Source organism: Gymnoscopelus microlampas (assembly GCF_963454915.1).
Source record: "Gymnoscopelus microlampas genome assembly, chromosome: 2".
NCBI classification, from domain to species: Eukaryota; Metazoa; Chordata; class Actinopteri; order Myctophiformes; family Myctophidae; genus Gymnoscopelus; species Gymnoscopelus microlampas.
This window is the reverse complement of record NC_139939.1, coordinates 36,232,169-36,258,316: the sequence shown is the minus strand read 5'-3', so window position 1 is coordinate 36,258,316 and position 26,148 is coordinate 36,232,169. Positions and strand designations below refer to the sequence as shown.

Here is a 26,148-nt window from a genome sequence, read left to right as displayed (position 1 = left end):
TTGAGTGGGTTCGATTCCCACTCGAGTCAAGTGTCCCCGGTAACTTGGGGCAACGGATAAATTGACTGATATCCTTAGTGATGCTTCCCTTTGCAGACTAACTTCTAGAAAAACAAGTTAAAACCACCAGGAAACCTGTAACTCTCAGCCTACAGCATAGCTCAACTGGTAGAGCGTCTGTCCAATAACATGACTTGACTTGAGTGGGTTCGATTCCCACTCGAGTCAAGTGTCCCCGGTATCTTGGGGCAACGGATAAATTGACTGATATCCTTAGTGATGCTTCCTTCCTTCCTCAATTTATCCGTTGCCTCAAGTTACCGGGGACACTTGACTCGAGTGGGAATCGAACCCACTCAAGTCAAGTCAAGTCATTGGACAGACGCTCTACCAGTTGAGCTAAGCTGTTGGCTGAGAGTTACAGGTTTCCTGGTGGTTTTAACTTGTTTTTCTAGAAGTTAGTCTGCAAAGGAAAGCATCACAGTAAAGACACCAGTGGGATTTGAACTCATGGCCTCTGGATCATGTATACTGCGTCTCAACCCATTGAGCTAACAGATGGCTGACAAGTACAGCCTTCCTGGTAGTTTTCAGTTGATCTTCTGGAAGCCAGTCTGCAAAGGAAAGAATCATAGGAAAGACATCAATGGGATTTGAACTCATAGCCTCTGGATCATGAATACTGCGTCTCAACCCATTGAGCTAACAGATGGCTGACAAGTACAGCCTTCCTGGTAGTTTTCACTTGATCTTCTGGAAGCCAGTCTGCAAAGGAGAGAATCATAGGAAAGACATCAATGGGATTTGAACTCATGGCCTCTGGATCATGAATACTGCGTCTCAACCCATTGAGCTAACAGATGGCTGACAAGTACAGCCTTCCTGGTAATTTTCAGTTGATCTTCTGGAAGCCAGTCTGCAAAGGAAAGAATCATAGGAAAGACATCAATGGGATTTGAACTCATGGCCTCTGGATCATGTATACTGCGTCTCAACCCATTGAGCTAACAGTTGGATGACAAATATAGCCTTCCTGGTAGTTTTCAGTTGATCTTCTGGAAGCCAGTCTGCAAAGGAAAGAATCATAGGAAAGACATCAATGGGATTTGAACTCATGGCCTCTGGATCATGAATACTGCGTCTCAACCCATTGAGCTAACAGATGGCTGACAAGTACAGTTCACTATATTAGTTCACTTAAAGTTGTTCACTTAAAGTTGATGTGGGTGGAAGTCTTGACGGTCACTTAAGCCTGATTTAAACTTGTGTTTTGCATGTCGAAAATAGCCTATCTAGTTTGTAGATAATCATCTGCAATTTTTGCTGACAATGTTGTTTGTATGATGGAGCATACATTAGGCATAGGGGCAAAATATATTCTCTCTCACACACTGAACTGCCTGCATCTCTCTCTCTGTCCCCCTTTCACCTTGTCTTCTCCTCTGTATGTTGGCTTTCAGAACATCCTACAGAAGAGGAAAGCTTCTGTAGAACAAGAAGAGGTTTGTTTTTTGTAAAGCTGTGTTTTGCACTTCCAGGCCTCTGTAAAATTATTATAATGTTGTTCAATTAATAAACCAGAAGAAGCTATGACCATAAATGACAATTACAATATTTTATTTGAATATCTTTTGTATCAGTTTTATTTTTATGATTCTTTTGAAACAACATAATATAAGTACAAGAAGGCACTTACAAAAAAAAAGACCTTAAATTATAAATGATGTTATTATAAACATAATTGTACTGATTAAAAAAACAACAACAGAATGATAAAGACAATAAAGTACAGGACCCTTGGCAACATTTGAACAATAAGTCTCAAATAAAATCTAGTATACGTCTTAGATCTATGATACAGTAAAAATAATACTTATTTGTTATAATGCCCCAGCTACCATTATGTCATAACTTAATCACTTTTCTTAGTAATACAGAAAGTTTTAATCACAGAGTTTTATTTGTTTTCACTAGTCAGTGGTTTTGTTTAGTCGTGTTTACATGTTAGGCTTTGTGGTTTGAGCACTGTGCAAGTCCTGGTACATCTCTATCAGGCGAGTGGCTTCTCTCTCGCCCGACAGCAAAGCACCATGGGTAGTGGAATAGTATTTCCTGTGGGTGGCTTCACCAGCAAACAGCACCTGGAGAGGCTGAGAAGTTGGGGAAGAGTGGAGTGGAGAGGAGTAACAGTAAGAACCAGCACATTTCATAATACAGTACACACGAGAACCTGTTCAGCGTCACATTCTCATGTCATATTTCACATATGACAATAACACAGCCAAGAGGGTTGGTGAAGGAGAGGAGTTGGCAGGTACAAAATGAAGAGTAATAAAAAATAAAGAAGTAAAACCACATTTCATGTTGACACAAGTCCTCCCTGTCTCTAAGCCATCCTATTCAGACTGTCCCCAGGGGGACTTTGGAAGGAAGAAAAGGAACACAGCCTTTATTGAAATAGAGTTAATCTAAAGTGAACATTTACAAAGCGTTTTTCAAAGACGTAAAAAAGGTAAAATCTGAAAAGAAATTGCAAAAAGACATTCATGGCCTGTAGAGAGGTCAGCATTCACCACTAAAACCCTCCCCCACCACGCCTGTATTACTATGAACCGCCACCGTCCCCACCATCACCACTCTCCCACACACAGACACATGTACACACACTGCAGCTTCATGTTTCAGGGTCTAGACTTCTGGGCCTGAAACCAGGTGCCATGACTCCATAACTCAATTCGCTATGAGGTGACGCAGTAATGATGACACAGCTACAGTACATTAGCAAGGTCCTATGAGTTCACAGAGGTATTGTGAACACACCAAGGACTCCTAAATAACCATATTTATTTTATAAAGTGTGTACTCTTCCCCTGTACATGGTGAAAATGCACATAAAATCGTCATGTCCATTTATTCCTATTGTACATTACCTGCCCACTCATTGTACAGCGAATCACATTGTTAAGAGCATTAGAAACATATGCTGCAAAACTGTGCTCTTCTAAACTAACTCACCGGAGCTTTGGTGCTCTTGGCATAAGGCAGTGGCATTGCCAGCCTCTCGAAGTCCCCGCCGCTGGAGCCCACCCTGGTGAAGGAATAAGAACCGCGGATGTAAGGGTTACTGCCCCAAGATGAGCGCAGGATACGCCTTGGCTTTGGAATGTCAGGGTTCCCTGTGGATAGAGGAAAGAAGAACGAACATCAAAATCAAACAGTGAGAGTGCCACATTACGTTATATAATAAGGATCTAGGGATGTTCTCTGTCACTGAGCACTCACTTTATTCAATTGAGCATTGCGTTAGTTCAAGCAGGTCACATAGTCAAGCTGGTATAGCTCTCTGACAGATGAGTCAACTGATGATGTTGCACTCACCAATCACATTAATCCTCACAAACCAGACAGTCTCTTTAATGACAGTCCCCTATGCTACTCATTCGCTGCATCCTGACACTGCATGATTGCATCAGTAACCTACCACCTCCACCCCAACCTCCAACTGATTCAATGCTCTGTTATTGAGCCGAAATTGATTGCATTGGGCGCATTAGGTAGAGCAGGCGTAAAGTTCAAATCCTCTGCGGTGCCTCCGGCTTGGCCGGGCATCCAAACGAGGACAACTGGTCGTGTGCGCGGGAGAGAAGCCACTGCACCAGAGACTGGTACGAGGCCTGTCAGCAGGGGTGTTGAACTGTGAAGACCAACCAGTAGGGGTCAGCAGACAAGAATACACACATGCATGGGGAATTCGGCAATCGGCATGTCTGAATTGGGAGAAAAGGGGGGGAAATTTCCCAAAATAAATAAATACATTGAAATGTGATGCATACAATCTCCAGAACACACAAATCATTTTTGCCTCTTTCTCAGACCCGCAGCAGGTCGACACATACAGACATTTGTGATTTTTCGGTTCTCGGAAACCGTTAGTCCGTCCGAATTGCCATTCAGCTCTGGACACCTCAGGATCATATGAGACACACACAGCCAGTTTGAGACCAAACGGTGGGACACTGTCCGAGTTATGCCAGGGAAAGAATTTGTGTGACACACAGACACATTCTGTGAGCAATAGAGTGGTCTGACAGTGAAGTTCAAGTAAAGATTATCAGTGACTCTGAGTGTCAGTCAGGTCACTGGGACAATCAAGCCAAGGCTGCTATCACTAATCAGCCCATAGGTCTCTAAGGACACACGCTAGTATATACTGTATATAATGAAAACACAGCTGACAGGATTAGTGACCTAAATCTGGTGTGTGTGTGTGTGTGTGTGTGTGTGTGTGTGTGTGTGTGTGTGTGTGTGTGTGTGTGTGTGTGTGCGTGCGTGTGCGTGTGCGTGTGTGTGCGTGTGTGTGTGTGTGATTTTAACATACACAAAAACTATAGTATACAATAGAAGTATACAATAATTGCTAGTGTGTATGTTTAAGTATGTTTGTGTTTGTGTGTATAGTACATGCATATACTGTATACATATGGGTGTACGTTTACAGTATGCATCTAGAGCCCAGTGAATCATGCAGTGACAGTAACTGCATTGTTGACATAATGCTAAACATAGCACTTTAACATGTGATCCATTTCTGAGCTAATTGGCTTGGGCAGGCAGTTGGACCAAGTATTCTTCCCTACAAGGTCAAACAGGAGGTGACTCTGTAATAATAGTAATACAATTAGTTTAAAAAGCATTGTCTAAACCCTTACCCTATACAGGGTATATACTGCAGTTTTCCCTTTTATGTCAGTTTTGAGAAGGGTAAACATTCATTGTATGCTACTAAACATCAGAAACAGAGGATGGGGTTCACAGGTTTCTTAACAGAAAACTATAAAGGTACCTTTCCATTAGGGTTTTGAGCGTGGTACAGTTCAGTTCGGCATGGTGGAGAACCAGTTCTGCTGGTGTGTCCACCTCAGCCCGGTTCGGTTGTAACCGCGCTGAATTGCGCTGATGATCAGCGTAGTCATCTCTCACCAAGTTGTTAGAGAGTTAATGCTTGGATTTGGATCTATGCTCCTCTTCAGGAGGACTATGTGTATACGTACAAATCGAAGTTTCCAGTGTTGCAATCAAGTTGGGAGTTAATATTAACTATCTACCTCTAAGCCCATCTGAGATCTGCTAGAGCTGCTCATGTGTAACTGATGTGCAAAGTTACACAGTACACAAGGTGCAGTTCCCATTATTGGTAGCCTTTTTTCCCCTTCTAAATCTCCCTCTTTTTCAGCCTTTTCCACAATTTGTCTTTAGTTTTTTTGTTCAAAATGTACTATACTTTTCACACTATTACTCTCAAGTAATAGGAGACAAGTCATGGAAGTAAAATAGAAATATAAGTCACAGTGAGTGAGTCACGTGCTGGTCTGACATGTTAAGCCCACTGACAGTTACTGTACAGTAGGTAAACCAACACACTAAATGTCTTTTCATGTTTATGTTTAGTCGAAGTTACCTTATCATTGTGTTTTATACATGGCATATTGAAAAGACATCATTTTGAAAATACATAATTGCAACATGTCACACGACACTTTTAGAAGCAGGAGTTAGGCTTTAGCCACACTGACTCAGCTGGTAGAGTTTCTGTTCAATATGGAGATTGAGGTCCTGTTACACTTTGGAGTAGGAATAGGAGACATGAGCTGAGGCGGGGCTCAAGCCTATGACCTCCTAACTAGGAATCACTCTCTCTAACTTCTGGGAAAACTTTAGCATACAGTAGTTTTTATCTTTAGACCAAAGCGGTTACTGACCCAGGGGTAGTTATGAGTCATTCCAGTGTTCTACAGATAGCCTACATAGTATCTGACTCATTGATAAAATCTCTTTGCTAGGAAATCACCACGCCTCAAAGCAATAGGCTGATGACGTGATTTCCTTTATGTGCAACACAAGAACTGAATGGGGAAGCTCAATCTCTATTGAGTCACTGCACTAAAATTGGCAGAGCTGCGGTGATGCACTTGAGCATGTAACATACCAAGGGTTACTGTGACAGTGTTAGTTTACTGATTCATAGAAGCTAACCGTGAGTGAAACCCACTGTTAAGCAAGAACAATAACCTTTTCTTTGATGCTGTGTGCGTGGCTGTGTGTGTGTGTGTGTGTGTGTGTGTGTGTGTGTGTGTGTGTGTGTGTGTGTGTGTGTGTGTGTGTGTGTGTGTGTGTGTGTGTGTGTGTGTGTGTGTGTGTGTGTGTGTATGGCACCATTGATTGATTAACAGTTTGCAAACAGTACAGCAAGTACAATTACGCAAGCAATGCTAAATGCCTAAGGATGACACAAAAAAGCCTTGATGGCTTGTTTCCTGTTCCTACCAGGGGCGAAAATCTGGCTTGAGGCTTGGGGGGGGGTCGCTTAGTTTTTTTGGCCTATTTTGTTCGTTTCTTCTCGGTTTTTGGTTACTTTTTTTCGGTTTTAGGGTTAGGTTTAGGGTTAGGTTAGGGTTATGTTATTTAATTCTTATTTTTGCCTGATTTTACTGATTTATTATCAAAAAATGAATTATTTTAACATTTATTTTTACTATACTAAATGACTTAGGGGGGTCCAATCTGAAGCTAGGGGGGGACGAAACCCCCCCCCCCCCCCCCCCCCCGTCTCCCCCGGGATTTGCGTGCCTGGTTCCTAGATCCTGCTGTAAAATCCTGTTGTAAATTGCGGACAGGAGCTCTTTTATGGCCTGTTTACCTGTGAATCGCCTGAGTAGCTCGGTGCAGACCTCGGCTACAGTCTCATCATCGCAGCGCTCCATCAGTAGAGCCTCCTGGCCACAGATCCAGCCACTCAACATGTGTCCATAGCGCTCCGGAGGGTACAGCACATCAAAGCTGCAGATCTTCTTGTACCTGGTGGCAATAAAGAAGTATTAGACTGGAGCTGCACATTTACTATACTATACATTAACCCCACCCACACACACACACACACACACACACACACACACACACACACACACACACACACACACACACACACACACAGACACACACACAGTGTCAGTGTAGTGATACAATTCTACGTTTGCACTGGTCAAACGTGGATGAAATTCAGCCACCAAACAAGGTTGCTGCAATGTGATAACATTCATGGCTGAGGAGATGCTGGAGTTAATCCGGGCGCAAAGGAACCAAAACACAGAGCAGAAAACAGTAATCTTCGATGGTTCACATGAGGCACACAAGCAGCAACTTCTATGTTCTGGGCCAACTCTCCCTACACTGTTGGAACATCCCAGTGGATTACACCATCTTTCTACTGGGGAAGTTACTCGTTGACGGTATCTAACTATATAAATGGCGAGCGACTTCCGCACCCTCGGTGCGACACCCCACAGCTCTGTTATCGAATAAACAACGCACCGCCAGACCACATGTCGCCAACTGACTCGCCACGGCGGCCGCGCTGAATTTACGCGTCGCGTAGGGGACATCTCATTGCTCACTACACCTTTTCCACCGCGCAACATAATTAATTCTACTCACCAAATGTCGGACAAAACGGAAGGGGAGGCAGCTTCGTACCGTTTACCGTGCACACCACCGACACCGCACGGCGACGGGTTTCGCCGAAACAACACGAGCGGCCGCCATTGCACTCTGCCCATGTCCTCCACAACACCACACACACAGCTCCTTTGCTTCAACCCCCCCCCCCCCTTCTTACGTACCTCCTTTGTTCCACCCAGGCCGTTACTTTCACTTCACTCATGTCTCGATCACAATATGTCCGTCCTTCACGTGCCATGTTCATCCCAAACACAAAAACAAACAGCCACAGCACAGCACGCTGCCCAGGCTAATCTGGTAAACAAACCTGCCTAGGTTCATGACACCACAGGACTCGACAGTGATGTCATCATTATGCAACCCGGAAGTACAAATACCAAGGATAGGTCAGTGATGTCAGTCGGGTTGCCAAGTTTGCTGCCAGGTTTTAAAAAACAAGCGACAGAAACAAGCAAACCGTGCATGAAAAAAAAAAAAACTGCCGAAGGGGTCCGCCATGTTCCAGGGGGGTCCCCGGGGGTCCCAACACTCACAGGGGTCGGCGGACCACCAGGGGGTCCGCGGACCACCAAAGTAACAATCACTATTAACATTTTTTCCAATTTTTTTTTTTTTTTTTTTTTTTTTTTTTTTCCTTTTGGACACTTTTACTCCGGCGATTTGGGTACCCCAATATACACGCACCCACGCTGGGCCCCGTGCGCGGCTGGGGTTGAGGGGGGCGTAGCCCCCCGAAACTCTAGTTGTTGATATATTAACTTTGCACTTGAGTTTCTGATCATTTATTCTCTTCCTCCCAAGATTTGTCTATCCTAGCTATTGTAACCCAATTACTCTTTTTGTTGTTAACTTGTGTCATCATACTGTGCCATTATGTTTCATAATGTTATCCCACCTTCCCTCATCATTTCTCATCTTACCACAGCTCCCCTGGGTACACTGGCTGCTCAAGCGTAGCCTCATCTTCCCAGACAAACTGGATGCTGTTGCACTCGGGGCTCCAGAAGGGCTCAGCAAACTCCAGGAAGATCTTGTCTGTGGTGCTGATACCCAATTTCTCAATGGCCAGAACCTTGAAATGAAAATGAAGCATTGAGTTTATTATCAAGCAAGTCCACTTACCGTAACATAAAAACATGACATTCAACAATTACGGGACATTGACATTAAAAAAGTAAGTAAGTAAGTAAGTAAGTGGGTAGGTAGGTAGGTAGGTAGGTAGGTAGGTAAGTAAGTAAGTCTTAATGGGTTAAGACCGGGAAAGCATCTGTGTCATTTTAGATTTCTTTGGCTATTCAAAAATAGCAGATATGAGCTTGTAGATCTGCTATTTTTGAATAGCCAAAGCATAAAATAATGCTTTTTTAGCTCAAATCTAAAATGACACAGATGCTTTCCCGGTCTTAATGAATTAACTGCTACGCTGCACTGTACCATCTAGATATGCTGACATGTTCACTGAGAGTCACCTTGTCCTCGGGCAGCAAGGGGGAGAACAGGGACTCATGGCTCCTCTTCAGCACACCCAGAGACGCTGTAATGATCACATGGTCGGCTGCGATCCACTCCTCGTCCTCGCACTCCACGTGTATGGGGTAGCAACCCTCAATCAAGTGGTCATATTTGCCGCGAGGTTGGCCCCCCCCGCTGCCACGGCGGCGGTCCTCGTTGTGGTTGTCGCCGCAGTATCCTAGATGGCCGTTGCCCCCGGCCATCTCCTCCCCCCCCTCCTGCTGGTTGGTGGAGTAGTTCCAGTGAATACATCGGACGGGTTTTCCCAGGCAGACGGTGTGGGAGGGGATGTCCTGTGCCAGGACCTCCACCACCTTCATGAAGCCCTCTGGAATGACGTAGTGGGCTCCTGGGATCTCTGTCCACTCTCCAAACTCGCTGAGCGACACCTCGTCCATGCTGGGGGAGCTGCTCTCACAGCTCTCCACCTGGGGAGGAATGACACACAGGGAGTCAGGAAGACATTCCCAGAGATATAGTGATTTTACCTACAATACTTACAATGAAACAAAACAAACACATACCGTGTAACACTCATTAAATTAACAATTAAAAGCATAGATAATAAAAAAAAAAAAATCCTGGCATTTCCCAGTAAGGACTGAGTAGTATAAACAAGTAAGACGCGCGAACGCTGGAAGCGAACGCAGGTCGAAAATATTGTATATTTACAGACTTTTTGTGTGTGTGTGTGTGTGTGTTTGTGTTTTGACTGTAGCTGCACTCTGGCGCACTCTGTTGGCCGCACCCAGGCAGTGCACTGCACACAGACACACACACAAGCCGAGCAGACTTTCATAGTAAGCTCCACTTGGGCGGAGGCGGCGCGCCTCCTTCCGCGTTCGCAACTACTCGCCTAAATTGAATTTGCCCTCGCCTCAATTTAATTTAATACTGTAAATCAAATTAGTCAAAGCATATGTAACTTGCTGCTTATCAGAAATGGGAATTCAAAAATATGTTTTAAAGATATTTTCAAATACATTTTCGTGAACAGAAAAGCTTTCTTGGCTTTTGGGAGGTGTAGTTCCATACTCTATATACTGTAGCATTCGGAGATTGTGGAATAGTTCTCTGGATACGCAAGACTAGGACAGCCATAACACTCACACACACAACTCTGAGTGTGTAAACATTTTCAGATTCATGTGTACCTTGAGGTACTGCTGCAGCATGGACAGTTTGAGCCTCTTGATGCTCTCCAGGTCATCGGGATCCAACATGATCTTCTTTCGGACCACATCGCGCGTGAACACGCCCACGCTGTTCTGGCTCTCTGCACAAACTGGCTTCCCATTCTGGAAGAACTCCTGAGTCAACTCATACACCTGGGACACAGAGACAGGTAGACAAGCCCAAGGACGTTATTACATGGACGTTTGATACACTGTGAAGTGTGTGTGTGTGTGTGTGTGTGTGTGTGTGTGTGTGTGTGTGTGTGTGTGTGTGTGTGTGTGTGTGTGTGTGTGTGTGTGTGTGTGTGTGTGTGTGTGTGTGTGTGTGTGTGTGTGTGCGCGCAACGTGTTAACAAAACACATTGCTAAATGCTGTTTCAGATTTTAGCCAGGTTTACTACTTTAATGGTAGACTTATAGGACGAGACATGAGCCTGATGTATACTTGGTTGCGTGTGCTGGTGTCGCATGCCTAAAATATCTGATCTACAAGCTCACATGTCACATTACAGAGCCATGAGCGTGCCACAACCAGAACTTCCGGTTGTGGCACGTTCACCTTTTATAGAACTTTGGAGTGTTTTATTTCTTGGCATCCATTGGCGCACTAGCCAATACAAATGAATAGGCGAGTGTGCTCCTGGTGCGCATTTCTGAACGCACCCTATATCAGGCATTACAATGAGTAAAGACAGAAGTTGTGTACCGAGTCATTTTAGATTTCTTTGGCTATTCAAAAATAGCAGATATACAAGCTCATAGCGCTATGAGCTTGTAGATCTACTTTATTATTTTTTTCATGAAAATGGGTGCAAATCTTTGAATATATACATTTTTAACTCAAATCTTTGCTTCTGGGCGTCCCTGGAACAAAATATTTTGAGATGGTGGGGTCCGCGGACAAATACTGTACATATCATTTTGGTGACATGAAAAAGTTTGAGAGCCACTGATATATAGCAACATAAGTTTAAAAAAAAGAATAAACCTGTTAGGATTTAGAAGACATTGGTAGAATCTCCAGAAGCAAAGATTTGAGTAAACAATGTTGAAAAATATATATTTAAAGATTTGCACCATATTTTCACGATTTTTTTTGTGCAGATCTACAAGCTCATAGCGCCCTTTGAGCTTGTATATCTGATATTCTTGAATAGCCAAAGTATAAAATAATGGTTTAAGTGGTTACACAGATGTATTCCCGGTTTTAATGGGTTAAGTCTGTAACTGTAACCTATGATGTAATTATTCAGTATTTGAGCAAACTTGTTGTTTTGATGGATTTGTCAGAGGGAACAATAAGCCCTTTCTTACACAGCACAGGGTGTCAACTTGTGTAGGGATCAGATCAATGCTTAGTATTAATGTGCTCTTGGATCAATCTAAGACTAGAACCACAAAAACACTGAAAACAAATGAATGCGGGCATGACAACCTCAATCACAATCTGTTTATTGGCTAAGTATGTAATGACTTCAATGGTGCATTTCTCTCAAACACAGAAGCCTTATACAGTGTGTTAAGAGAAATGGTATACAAAACAAATACAAGAAGAATAGAAAAGTAAACATAAGCATTGGCACGGTCTAATAACAGTGTGTTTTCCCTAATCCCTAATGTCAGGTGGAGGGTGGCAGTATGAGATTATCACAAAATGTGAAATATCACACAAACAAAACAAAATGACAATTATGTGAAAAATATTCTGGGATTTATTTCATTGGCCTACTGGCAGTGTGCACTGTGCACAATCATTTTGGCACTGATTAGCCCAGTAGTTTGTGAGATTAGCCACGGACAAACAGATATGGACAGATGGACGGACGCTCTTCTAAATGACAAAAATGTAGATAATGAGAGAATATTAATTACGTTTCTCATCAGTACAACCTAGTAGTGCATGTGCCAGAGTCGGTGCCACATAATCCAAAAGAACAGACAATAGACCAATTATTTGTTTACTAACATTGAGCCTGGACGCACAGGTGATTGTTTCACGCAATCAATTCCCAACCTGTTTCGGGGTGCACTGGTTTCAGCACACCCCAACCCCCTCTTGTGTGTGTTGGCTAGTGAGACGCGTCCTAACGAGACCTGATATAATGGGTTTCGTTGCGCGCATACTGGCTGCACGCAGCCAGTATGACGTCGTCTGTTAAGGGGTCTATACCAGTACCAGAGTCAAAGCTGGAGTCAGTAATCCCAAAGAACACAACACAGTGACGGTGGAGGACTTAAAGACGTGGTGAAATGAAGGATTTGTTTTTCACACTTTTAGATATCGCATAGCATATCCATGATCATAATATGGACATAACTTTGATACTACTATGGCTGCCACATAATCAGGGTTCATCAACATGTCCGTACAATACATGGACAAACGTGTCAGTGGCAAGACTTGTCCATGTACGTGGGACATTTTATATTTGGAAAAACAAACAAAGAAGAAGATTTTTTTTTATTAAAAAAACTATCATTATAATGTAAAAACATACCGGTATGTATCCTAAATATTCACAATCTAATCTTTTAAGAATTTGTTGGTGACTCGTTAAGTGTCGGGATGACACGTTGAAAAGTATCTTGCTGAAAAAAAAATGAATGTACGAATGTACTAACCTGGCTTCAGAACATCTCATTCCACTGACACATGCCTACTCTATTTGAACAACCAAACATGAGGTGGACGCGGGCAAATACTGCGGCAAGGTCATGCTGGATCTCCAAAAGGCATTCGACACCGTAAATCACTCTATCTATATTGATTGATAAGCTAAAAGCAATCGGTTTTGATAGCACATCAGTGAACTGGATGCATTCCTATCTGGAGGGAAGAGAACAGGTGGTGGAGGTGAACGGAACCCTGTCCCCACCCCTCCCAGTGAGCTGTGGCGTTCTGCAAGGAAGCATACTAGGCCTTTACTGTTCCTAGTATATGAAGCGACATGACATCAGCTTGTGACTGCAATTTGTTCTTGTTTATGGATGACTCGGCTCTCCTGGTCGCGAACAAGGACAAACTGCAGGTTGAAAAAACCCTTAGCTCTGAACTCTGTCAAATCTGCACCTGGCTCTCTGATAACAAACTATCATTACACCAGGGTAAAACTGAACCCATTCTCTTTGGGTCCAAAATAAACCTCTGCAAGGCCGACGGCTTCACTGTCACCCAAAGTGGGTAACAAGGTTATCACAAGAAAATAGGAAAATACCATAATTCTCATCAACACAGAATACCTTGTTCACCTTAATGGAAACCACAGCTATTGAAGCTACCTTGTCAAACGGAAAACTATTTTAGCTGGTAGAATTTCAGCATTTTAACAGAGCTACCGACTGTCACGCAATGATCGCGAGACACACACAAATGATGTTCTTCACACGCAGTCACTCCACACACAGCCTATTTCTCGCGCTGTCAAATTATCCCACTGGGAAAACTGCATCAACTCATGGACCACTGAGACATCCACTTCTGCCGGTATTTGAGCGACACAGTGACTTAAATTATTGTTTCTGAAGTAGCCCTTCCCTAACGTTAACTAGTACCGTAAACATAAAAAGTAGAAATGATAGGTCTCTCTCCCTCGCTGAGGGAAGCTGTGTGCATTTACGCACACAGCAGTGTAATTTCATTGATCATTTACAGTGTATCCCCAGACGTCCTCAACATCCTTAATCTTTTGGAGCATGACCCAGTGTGCGGCCTCTATTTTTCATTGATATTTGCTTCTGCCCTGCACCTGGCATTTTAAAGGGTCAGGCCATCTGAGTTGCTTGTGACAGGGAACAGTAATATAAGACAATTGTCTTTATAGTTTTGTGCATCTGGCTCTTAACATATTATTTCTGTGTTGCTATCTACATTCTAAGGAGGCGATCACACAGAGACGTGTCACTAGTACAGGCACAGCCACATCAAAACGTGTAGTACGGTGTGCCTGTGCAGCGGGGCTGCATGCGCACCTGGGTGATCAAATAATTCAAACCTTCATACTGTATGTGCTTCTGGTTCAAATATGCTATATGAGGTTTTATGTAACCTCAATCCAGCTCCCCGATAGGTCACTGCACAATACATTGTGCACAGATGCAAGCAAATATAGACATGTTTTCAATTGAGTGGGCCAGTGTACTTCTTCCTCTCTCTGTGTGTGTGTGTGTGTGTGTGTGTGTGTGTGTGTGTGTGTGTGTGTGTGTGTGTGTGTGCGTGTGCGTGTGCGCGTGCGCGTGCGCGTGTGCGTGTGCGTGTGTGTGTGTGTTTGACCCCAGGTGCAAATGCTTTGGAATTGAGTGGGTAGGTGTATATATCATGACCCATGTGCATGTGAACACATACAGTATATCGTCGGCCGGAAACCTTGTATCTTGTATCATATTTTATCTTCTATGTTTCACATAGAAGCACATTTTCACATACACTCATACAGTAAGTACCGTAGACATTATGTACATGTACAACCTCGTTGTATAGGTCGCTGAATTCCTCCACCAGGTGTTTGGGGATCCTTTTGCCACTGCTCGTTTGGTAGTGGGCCACGCCATTCTTGGTGTACAGGCTGATGCGTCCCACGCTCCGCTCCCCGTCCGTGGTGTCCTCCAGCAGCCTGTTGTCCTCTGCCAGGTGATACACTGGGTTACCGTTGGCTCCATGGATCCAGGTGGCTCCTAGCTCCAAAGTTGCTGTTCCTGTAAGAGGCACAATGAAATTAGAATTGGACAGGAAGGTTGGATTAGAATAGGGTAGGATAGATTCTTATGTACTGTATATATACGGTATAGATAGATAGATAGATAGATAGATAGATAGATACCTGATATGCACACATTACGCATGTATTTAGTCAGCCTCTGAAATACACAAGAGACCAGTGTGGGACTGCCAGACTAACAAGAATGAAGCAAATCTACATTGTGCGTGTGAAACAGTGATATTGGGGCTGCTTCCTCGTACACCAGCTTGTGTGTGTGTCTTTGTTCACGCGCAACACACGTGACAAGTGTTACTGTCAGAGTATGTATTTCCTCTAGTAGTCTACTAGGCAGAGACAAGAGAAGAGAGGGGACACAAAACGTTTATTAGTGCTGCTTGATCGATCACCGGCAATGTGTCGCTGTGACTTCGTTTTCCCTCTAGGTAGGCCAGAGATGAGAAGTGTAGAATGCACGGCACTGACAAATGAACATTGAAACCCTTTCAGACTCAGATTTAACTTGTAGCCTATAAGCTCTGTGCATAACTGTAGTCTCAGGTTTCCATAGGGTGGCATACCCGTTTCCTGTCCCGGTTCAGTGTTCCATAGCTTTGTTTGATTGGCTCAGCAGCAGATTTGAACGGGAAACACAAATGATTCCCGTTCACGTCTGCTGAGATCAGTGTAAAGGCTTTTAGGCTATATTTGTTACTTTGCAAACTCCTGAAGAAACCATGCTGGAAGCATATTCTTGCGTATTTAGACTGCTTTGAAGAACTATTTAGACATTGATTATGATAGTCTTCCTCTTACTTTCTTCCTTTAGGGGCTTTTGCAGGTGATTTACATAAAGAGCAACAGTAGAATTAATCTTTCAGTCGTGGAGCATCAACATTGCATGCAGACAATAAGGTTAATCATCGTTATCATATAATGATCAACCCCTAACCCTTCATTTTCAATCAAAGAAGGCCTATTAGAGTAGGCAGAGGAGGACTTTATGGGAGAGGAGATGTCATTCAGAGGTAAAAAGCAGAACAACCAGACCTGGAAGAGTAAACCTGAATGAACTTGTTGTATTAGAATTATTCTAATGAAACATGGATTTGTCCTCTCATGGTGACTCTACTCTTGCATATGGTGTGCTGTGTAAGCAATAAGCATTACGTAAAATGTATCCCTTCAACTTCAATGCCTACCGTGAGATTATCATGACACGAATTTAAAAGAGCACTTACATAAGTTCACAGTGAATGAAACTGCAAGATACAAAAACAAAATGTGCTCGCTGCTTAGCTGCAATACAGAGGCTGGTGTGATGGGGTGATAAGACTGTCAAAGGAAAGAGTCAATTCAATCAACACCCCAGTTAAAACCTACATACGAATGGTGTCACTTTCATAGTTTTCCCAGAGGACAATGGACCAACCCAGTGTCAGTAGCGGATGTCTTTTGAGATTAATTTATATAAGATAGGCTGAGGATGAACAAAGATTTACATGACACAAATCTTAATCATGAAACACAAGATCCTTTAGGCTCCCAGGCTCCAGCTAGGGCTGGGAAATTAACCAAAAATATATCGAAACTGATATTTAGAACCAATAAACTGACTTATAACCAAATAATCGAGGAGCAAGGTTTATTTCTTATATGTCATTGAATCGACATGGAAAAATTGGAATAGATATTTTATAATTGACTGAATTGATTTATCTGATTAACCACTTAACCCTGTATTATATTTCTTTGTACAAAAATTGCTAAAATTGCCGAACTATAAGCTCGATGCGATGCACTGTGAGCTTGTAGATATATATTTTCTAAATAATCGTTCATTGATCATAATCTGGCAAAGGTTTGTATATCCTATGATATCCACTATTGAGGCAGTTAAACTTTGTTCCATGGAAAACAGAGACATTAGATGCTGACTAATCAGTTAATAGTTTAAAGGTAGGGTAAGTGATATTTTTGGGTTAAAACAAAATGTATTTTGTTAAAAGGTTAAAATACTACATTCTGATAGTAATCATTGCTATAGAGTGTTTGTTCAGTAACAGGAGTCTCCATGTCTCTCCAGTTCTTTAATAAGCAGAAAATACATTTTTCGGTAGGTGTCAAAATCTCAGCCAATCAGGAGAAAGTACCAATTTTAAGCTTAATTTGTATAGTGTTCCAGTTCCAATTTTGCCTGCTCATTTCTTAGTGTCATCACTTCCAATTTCACTTGTTTAATATGTATCCTGATTGAGTTCTCTGTCCTGGTTGGATAAAATTGGAAATGAAACTGAAACTGAAACGAAAATGCATTTTCTGTTTAATAAAGAGCTGGAGAGACAAGGAGACTCCTACTACTGAACAAACACTCTATAGCAATGAGTACTATCAGAATATAGAGCTATTTAACACTTATTTTAACCAATGCAAATCACTTACCCTACCTTTAACTGCAGTTGAATTCATCATATGCAGCACAAAGACACTAAGTAAAGGCAAATATGAAGTCCTCCCAAAGGCAAAATACACAATGCTTCTGCCAGTAACTGAATTAACAGAGAGGCCTGCAGGGAAAGCATCTGTGTCATTTTTTATTTTAGCTACATACAGTATATAATAATAATAATAATAATATATAAATACCCACACAGGGAGCAACATTCTGGTGTGTGGATTTTATTGTTGTTTCATGTGCATGCCCTTTGTCACCTTTTTCAGCTATATATATAGCAACATACGTTTTTCAGGTTTCAGGTTCAGGTTTTAGAACAGTGGTTCTCAAAAATAGCAGATATACAAGCTCACAGCGGGTCACTTCGTGCCGCTATGCAAGCTTGTACATAACAACTGTTTCTCAAAGTGGGGTCCAGGGACCCCCATGGGTCATTGAGGGGGTTCCAATGGGTTCCCAGCAAAATGAGGAACAGTTTAAACTCTCAAGCTCTATTTTATTGTTTGGCTTTTAAAAAAAAATCCAATCTACAAACTCACAGCAAATCAACTGTGAAGTTGTAGATTGGCTATTTTCAAAACAATTTGACAAATCTTGTGAAATCTTCTCTTATGGCGGTCCCTGGCACAACATATTTGTCCATTGACGTAAGGCAATAAAAAAATAATATCACATCTTCTTACCTTGCTGAATGCTCTGAACTCTCCCCCCAATGCGCTCTGACGCCTCTAGGACTGTGACATCAGAGAAGCCGTGTTGCAGGAGGATCTTGGTTGCAGCCAGACCTGCCAGGCCAGCGCCAATCACCACTATTCGAGGCTGCCGACGAGTGCGTAAGCCGCTACTAAGAGGATCATCAGTACCGTCTGATGAAATTTCACAACTTTGCATGCCGTCCAAGCTCGTCTCCTAGGGGTGCTGGGGGACAGATGAGGAGGAAAAAAAGAAAATAAATTAGTTAAAAGTTTGGAAAACAGAACATAGACAGAGGGAGACAGCATGTGATTGGAATGGGAGGGGGACGTCCGACCTCTACGCAGGAGAAGAGGGTAAGAGATGGGGGCCGAATATGTTGGAAGCGAAATATATACAGTACCATTCCTTCAAAACCTATTCAATCACTATCTATTGCATCAACCCATTTCATTTAATTCTAAACCTGAGCATATATCCAAATGTTCCACTGAAAGACACAGTTTGTAGTCTGCAATAGGGATGGAACGTTTAAACGGTTAACCGTGGGATACAGTTGTCATGTTAGGCTTATGGGTCATGTAAAATGAAATCGTACAAATATGACATCAAGGATCACGCTATGTTTAACCGGTCAGGTCAACACTCCACGTGTACTTACAAGAAAATGCCCCAATGCCCATCCCTATTCAGCAAGCCACTTTTTGTTTTTAAATGCTCAGAAAAATCACTATTATGCATCTATCAACGTTGTTGGTGGTCAGGATGTTTGTCTCTGCATCCATATGTATCATTAACTGGCCTCATTAAATCCTACTAGTGTCTTAATTTTGCTGTCTCTCAGCTTTTTAAACATCTACATAACACAACAGAAAGCAGAGAGCACTACCCACTCACTCACACAGTCCTGTTTGTGATGTAGTGGTCGTGACAAACACATCATTTACAAGCTATAAAATAATTACACAATCACCCTGAGCCAGTCAACGAGGCTTATGGACAATGGACCTGTCTGCCTGTCACACGCACACGCACGCACGCACACACACACAGCTGTGCATACACAACACACAATCATTCAAACAACAACATTTTTATTAAGGCAGGACCAACACACACTGCACATAATTCATATTATTTAAATACATTCCACACACAGGCACCCGAAACGTTATATTTATAATTGCACATTTAAATAAATGAATAAATAAATATCTACTATATAAAGTTCAAGGGTGTCTCTGTGGCGACTGCGAGCACACAGATACTGTACGTCCTGTTCATATATGGACTGGACATGTGCTAATGCTAAGTATTTATTCTCATTTAACACACAGGAACAGGATTGTAACATTACTTCATGACAACATTTAAGATGTGATCTAGCACAGAGAAGGTAAGGAACTGAGGATTTAAATAGACACAGGAGTCAGGACTAACTAGACACAGGTGAAACTCAAAGACAATCAACACAGGGATTGGCTGGGAGACTAACAGAACACAGGTGGAGAAAACGAGAAATCACAGGAAGGTGAGACCAGAGCCATATAAGAGAGTTCTGACACTACTGTTGATCACATTGGAAGAATGCAATGCGAAAGTGCTCTGTCTAGCTCAATGAAATAGTTCCAATGTTTAGAACTATAGCCCATAGCAGCCCGCTTTGCGGCGAGATCAAAGTTTGACGTTACTCTCTCTTCTACACTCTGGGTGAGACAAGACAGGTAACAGTAACTAGGCAAAACAGATAACACTAAACATCACTACATAATAAAAGTACAAGGAGACAGATCCTGACATTATTAAGTGTATTAACTTTCACCACAGCAAACTGAAGATGATGGGCAACGTTGATGTTGATGATAATTTGAAAATAAATAAACAAACAAAAAACTTAAAATATTGTCTCGTATCATTATCGTGAGCTCAATATCATGTATCGTATAGTGAAATTTGTGGTGACACCCCCACTGTTCTTTTAGTTGTTGTTTTTTGTTTCCATTGTTATTTCATTGCAATATTTTCTGAGGGGTCTTGCTGCAAATTGAAGGAAAACCCAATAATTTGAATCTCTTACACTTGTATAATCTGGAATTATAGCTATGGGGTCAGCTTTGAAGTTCAGTAACCTTCTAAATAACAATATGGTGAGTTGATTCATGGACATCTGTATGTGAGCAGAACGCCAATGGCTTTGCGTGCCCTTGCCTCTGGAACCAACCAGCTCCCTGCTTTGTTACCGCAGCAACACTAGACACATGGAGGCCCACATGGTACAGTAGAGAGAAAACACGCTGGAGTCAAACTGCTTGAAAATACTCTATTCCAAACATCAACTCACAGCTGTGGCTGTGTGTGTGTGTGTGTGTGTGTGTGTGTGTGTGTGTGTGTGTGTGTGTGTGTCTGTGTGTGTGTGTGTGTGTGTGTGTGTGTGTGTGTGTGTGTGTGTGTGTGTGTGTGCGTGCGTGCGTGCGTGCGTGCGTGCGTGCGTGCGTGCGTGCGTGCGTGCGTGCGTGTGTGTTTCTAATTCTGCATCCTAATAGGCTGATCAGCGCCATATCTCTTATGCATGCTGCCAGCAGGCCAATTCTGCCAGCAGGTCAATTCAACAACTATATATTTTTTGTGAATTAACAATCAAAGACCAATCGTCCCTCCAGGCGATGAGATATGCAAGGCTCATGTCAGAAACCTGTCTGTTCAGGCTTATGGACTCTTAATCTAACTAGCCATCTACAACACTACTGTCTCTGAAGGAGTAATATCAAAACAATTGTTTTACATAAGTCAGCCTCCTGGTGGCGCTATAAAAGGCAGATGTGAAAAATGCAGGGCAAAGGTCTTTCCTTGGCCTCTAGGGATTGCGCATACAAAGTTTTACACAGATCGGTGCTGTTATAGGTAAAAACGTGAATGGGCCTGTTATAGCACCACCATGAGGCTGATTTGAAAATGTTCAAGTGGCATTTCCTCCTCGGCCTAGTGGGAATTTGCTTGCAAAATTTCACGGAAATTGCACACTGTGTTCATGATTTGAGGCATTTTGTTCAAAACGGAGCACTGCAAACTTTGGTAGCTAATCTTAGCCGATCAGGAAAAATCTGAAAGACCCGTTTCGTTTAATGACTATAGAGATACTCTGTACCGATTTGTGTGATGTTTGGACAACATTTGTAGGAGTACTGTCAAAACATTGTTTTGCAAAAATCGGCCTCCAGGTGGCGCTATAACAGGCCCATGTGAGAAATTTGGGGCAGAGGTTCTGCTCTGGCATTCAGGGAGTGTGTGTGCACAGTTTCGCTTGCATTATGCCTACGGTGCCGGAGATTAGCTGTTCACAGACGGAACCACACACACACACACACGGACGGATGGACAGGGTGCAAAACATAAGTCTCGGCCATGCCTTTCGGCCTGGCGGAGACAATTACAGTGATGCCTGAGACAAGATACATTCAGATGCATTCAGGGATTAACGCAGAGCAAAAACTAATCTCACGACTGAGTGTTTTTGTTATGCTGTCCCAATCTGTGATTTGTGAAACAGCGTGAAAGGAGTCCTCCACAATAGCGCTGTGTTTCCTAAACAATTAGCACAATATGTACAATTATGATGTTTAGGTACTATCATTATAAACCTACAGTATGTTCTTTCTGTTCTACGTACAGCGAACTAGTTGAAGAAATTGTAGATGGTTTAACCTTTGAAATATCCAAGACCATTAGGGTTTTATGGAAGATAAATCAATGAACATCAATTTACAATTTTAACAATAGAACATGCATTTAATTGCTAGTTTGACCCATTCCAATACTCTTTAATCTTATAGAAATTACTGTAATCAGTCGTGGTAACTGAGAACTTTAATCCATGAGATTATGGGTAGAAATTCCTCTTTAAGGAACAGCAATTACAGCTTCACAGATTGTTCCCTTCAGCATTGTCACTTTTGACCCCTCAGCTGCTTGCATCACATGACCATAGAGTGGAGACCAGAAGAGCCAAAGACACTTGCATTTTATAATGTAGCTGAGTAAAAAGGACAAAATCTCTGTATTCCATACAGCATTGTTTTTCTTTTCTCATCATAAAGAAAGTAATAATTCTACACCCCTTCATCTTCTTGTCTCCTTTATATTCTCTCAGCTATTCATTTGCACAATCTTTCCAGGAATACAGGAACATAGTCACGACACAATGACCAGGGTGACCCTTGGACACCTTACCATCGGCTGCTTGTAAATGTATGTGACCTATATCTAAAATGATGTACAACACAGATTCATCTTAGCAGTGCAGCAGATCACGATTCCTAAAGCAGTACATACTGCATACATCATTCGCACAAATGATGGACGGAGAGAGAAAGGGACAGACCCAGAGACCAACAAAAATACAAACGTAGAAATATACACATGCAAAAACTGCAGTTACATTGACATAGAAAGTGTCTGAACACCTCAGACAGACACAGAGATATGCAGCCCGTGCATCTCTCCCTGGCTGTGGCTGCTATTATCTCCTTCTGCTTAATACACTCACCACATGTCACCACCCTGGGAAATCCTGAGTGTTAATATAACGCTGTGAGCCCATTTTTTACACTCTCAGGGTTAAATCAACAGTCAGGATTGTGCAGTGCACTCACCCACCACAGATTATTGGTGGGCTGGCCTTCTAGCGTGTGTTTGTGTGCACACGTGCCTGTGTGAGGGAGGGCATTGGGAGGTGGGGGTGACCAAGGCTGACCTAGAAACGGCTGCCCTACAGTACATCCTCCAAGCGTCAAGACAGATCTGAGCAGGAACGAAATGGACTGATTGTTATTTAGGCCTACATCGCACAATCCTCAGTGTTAATTTATCCATTTGTAACTGTGACCGTGGTCTAATACTGTACATTTGTACACTCGCAGATATACAAGCTCACAGCACGTCACTGCAAGCTTGTACAACTGTTATTTTTGAACATTTTTGAAAAAAATCTTTTAAGTGTGAGAACTACTGATTTAGAAGGCATTTGCAGAATCGGCCGTTTCAAGATGTTGCTGTCCCGGTTACAAATCTCTTGATAAAACTTGCCGGACTACTTGACTTGAGCTATTTTACTGCTACCTTTGGGCCACTTTAATTATCACCTTTGTGTCCTCAAAAACATTCTCATTCCACTCAGGCCCCCCACGATCTCTCTCCACATGAGAGTTTTAGCTTAAATCATCTCTGTCCATACTACAGTAAATGCCTGAAAATGCACATGACATGTGACAGCCATCTGACATCAACGTCCATGAAACAGAACGTGTAGTCTAGTCACACAACGCTTGTACAATCAATGTAGTCTGTGGGGATAGCTAGGACGGGTTAGTCTCACACAGCCAGACGATCAGAGATCTCCGTCTGGGTACCATCTAAATTCAATATATTGGCTAGAACAGCGGTGAGTGTGGCCGCTGACAAATGCATGTCTACTGCTTTGAAAACGTATCCTGACAGTGTCCCAATACGAAGGGCCGCCCTTAACACTTTGCATTGGTCTGCATTGCAGTTTTTTCCCCTCTTCGAATTATTTCCACTCAGTTTTAGTTTCTACATTGAATCAGTACAGATCGGTAGGCGGAGATCTGCAATCGTCTGGCTAGTGCTACACAGGATTAGGGCTGGGGTGTCATGTCAAACTAATTTACACACACACACACACACACACAATCCCCCATACTCATTGTTTTTCTCCCCTCAACCCATTTATTCTTCTCTAGGAGAATGGGTGGTCCCTGAGGCTCAGGAGGTACAGTATATGTTGATGGAGAGGCAGACTGAGGTCTCACTCAGGTCCACCCACGCTGGGCATTTCCATCTGCTTTAAATCCAGACAACTGTCCTCACACTGCACCCTACACAGCTGCATGCCATCATTTCCCCCAACTGCTTTATCAGTCTCTGCCAGGGTGTGCTTGTACGGAAACTTAACAACACTTCCTATAACGCATTAAACATAAATAATAATAATACCCTGGCAGTGTGTGTGCTCTGGTCTGGTGTATGGGGCCCTGTGCCAAGACCCAGACATTCCACACCTCTTCAAACTCCGTCTCCGGAGTTCCCAAGCAGGGATGTTGGAAATAGAGATACCCCCCTCCCCCATGCTTCTCCATCCACATACAGTACATACACGCACGCACGCACACACGCGCACACACACACAACCACACGCGCGCGCACACACACACACACACACACACACACACACACACACACACACACACACACACACGCACGCACGCACACACACACACACACACACCACCACCACCACCAACACAGCATGTTGTTGTTATTTTGTTGGGAGGAAAAAACAACAACTTTGACTCAAAGTTGAAGATGACACACAAGCACGCACGCACACACACGCACGCACGTGTGCACACACACACACACACACACACACACACACACACACACACATATTTTTCAAGAGGGCAGATACCCCCACTGCCACTCATATCTACTCTTTCTCCTTCCCTTCTTGACCAATCAATTCCACACCGTTATGATCTAAATAAATAGACACAGAGCCCATACTGTATCAACACTGTACGTAAACACACATTGTCATAAAGAAGTTGAACTTGCCAGTACAGTACAGTTAATGCCGACCCAACAATAAAAATGACAGGTGGTGTTTCTCTGTTAGAAGGGTTCATGCAGTTTGAAACATTTCCTACTTTCAGTTCATGACTGGGGCTGGAGGGGAGCAGGGAGCGAACCCCCCCCCCTCCCCTCACCCGTCACCCTCACGTGAACTCAACAATTACCCCAAACAAACAGTATTAAGGCAAAAAAGAAAACTTTGAGGACATAAGGTTCGGGAATACAGCGACTCTTCGCGGTTTGTCTTGGGCGATTTAGATTTTTGGCTGCAGACAGACATAAATGAATTATGTGCCAAGTCGGCGAGAATGTGTAAAACCATAAAATACGACTTGAGCATAAAAGTGAAGATAGTGGTGATGACATTGTCCTCGTCTTATCTGTTATTTTGCTGACAGCAGCGAACAGTGAGTAGGCTATACGGTGTATCCCAGTCATCGCTGCCACGTAATTAAGTAGCTATGTGCCAGAGTGGCAGCTCTCTGCACTTTGAAACAAAGACACAAGTTCATTTCAGTTACAGTTACTATGATAACCATGATAATAACGCAAATCGCAAAAAAATAAGAAAAATAAATAGAAAACCCTGACCATATGGATAGGGTTTTCTATTTTTGTTTTAATACAATAACATTTATTTTTCAAATAAAGCGGAAAATATTACATCTGATCTGTAACACATCAAAATCTAAATCCCCACCAATATTTATGTATAAATATCATGCATAATATCATCATAATTGACGTAATAGGCTTCTGTTTAGATGTATGTATCGTTTTATTATTTTATTAGGCTATAGTCTATCAAATAACTCGCTACGCTAAAGGATGGATCTGATCTCTCACAACAACAACTAAAGTCAGCGATCTACTCATACATTTACAGTGTGGAATCTAAGCACCACATTTCCCACAGACTAGTGTCTAATGACGGGGATCATTAACACGTCAGCTGTTCTGTCATGAATCAAATCAAAGCCTCAGACAGGCGGTGATCACCATCATCATCATTTACCTCACTCCGTGGGTCTTCAGGTTTAAATGCCTCTAAACGCTCCGCTTGGCTTTGTGTGTAGTGTGTTGTCCTACAACCCGGTGCTGCTCCGCTTTGTATTGATGTGTCTTGAAACCAGAAGCAGCCAGTTTCTCCGTGGCCGTTGCCTTCCGATTAATAAATATGAGGAGGACGATGACGTCGTTTATCCGCGGAAGAAGACCGGCCCCTCGGTGCGGAGCGCCTGCCCTGTGCCGTGTAGTGCTGAGCGACTCATCATCTGTTCTACTGTGTGTGCTGTGCTTGATCATCTCATGAAGGAAGGAAGGCAGGAAGGAAAGGAAGGAAGGAAGGAAGGAAGGAAGGAAGGAAGGAAGGAAGGAAGGAAGGAAGGAAGGAAGGAAGGAAGGAAGGAAGGAAGGAAGGAAGGAAGGAAGGAAGGAAGGAAGGAAGGAAGGAAGG

At 42.8% G+C, this 26,148-nt stretch overlaps 1 protein-coding gene across 1 annotated transcript; it reads right to left on the bottom strand.

The window, feature by feature from the left end:
- Positions 1–1,715: 1,715 nt before the first annotated feature.
- Positions 1,716–25,811, bottom strand: smox (spermine oxidase). Its single transcript, XM_084082993.1, has 9 exons — positions 25,708–25,811; positions 18,035–18,269; positions 14,668–14,894; positions 10,182–10,355; positions 8,985–9,455; positions 8,436–8,587; positions 6,698–6,855; positions 3,016–3,176; positions 1,716–2,150 (listed from the first exon to the last, which is right to left on the bottom strand). The coding sequence occupies exons 2-9, from the start codon at positions 18,240–18,242 to the stop codon at positions 1,998–2,000; spliced, it is 1,704 nt and encodes a 567-aa protein (XP_083939119.1). The 5' UTR covers positions 18,243–18,269; positions 25,708–25,811; the 3' UTR covers positions 1,716–1,997.
- Positions 25,812–26,148: the final 337 nt, after the last annotated feature.

Coding starts and splice junctions, on each gene's coding strand:
- smox (XM_084082993.1), bottom strand. CDS start 18,242: ATGCAAAGTTGTGAAATTTCATCAGACGGTACTGATGATCCTCTTAGT. Junction 9,456..10,181: donor TGCTGCAGCAGTACCTCAAG/GTACACATGAAT, acceptor ATTCCTCCCCAG/GTGGAGAGCTGTGAGAGCAG. Junction 2,151..3,015: donor CCAAGAGCACCAAAGCTCCG/GTGAGTTAGTTT, acceptor CCAACTTCTCAG/CCTCTCCAGGTGCTGTTTGC.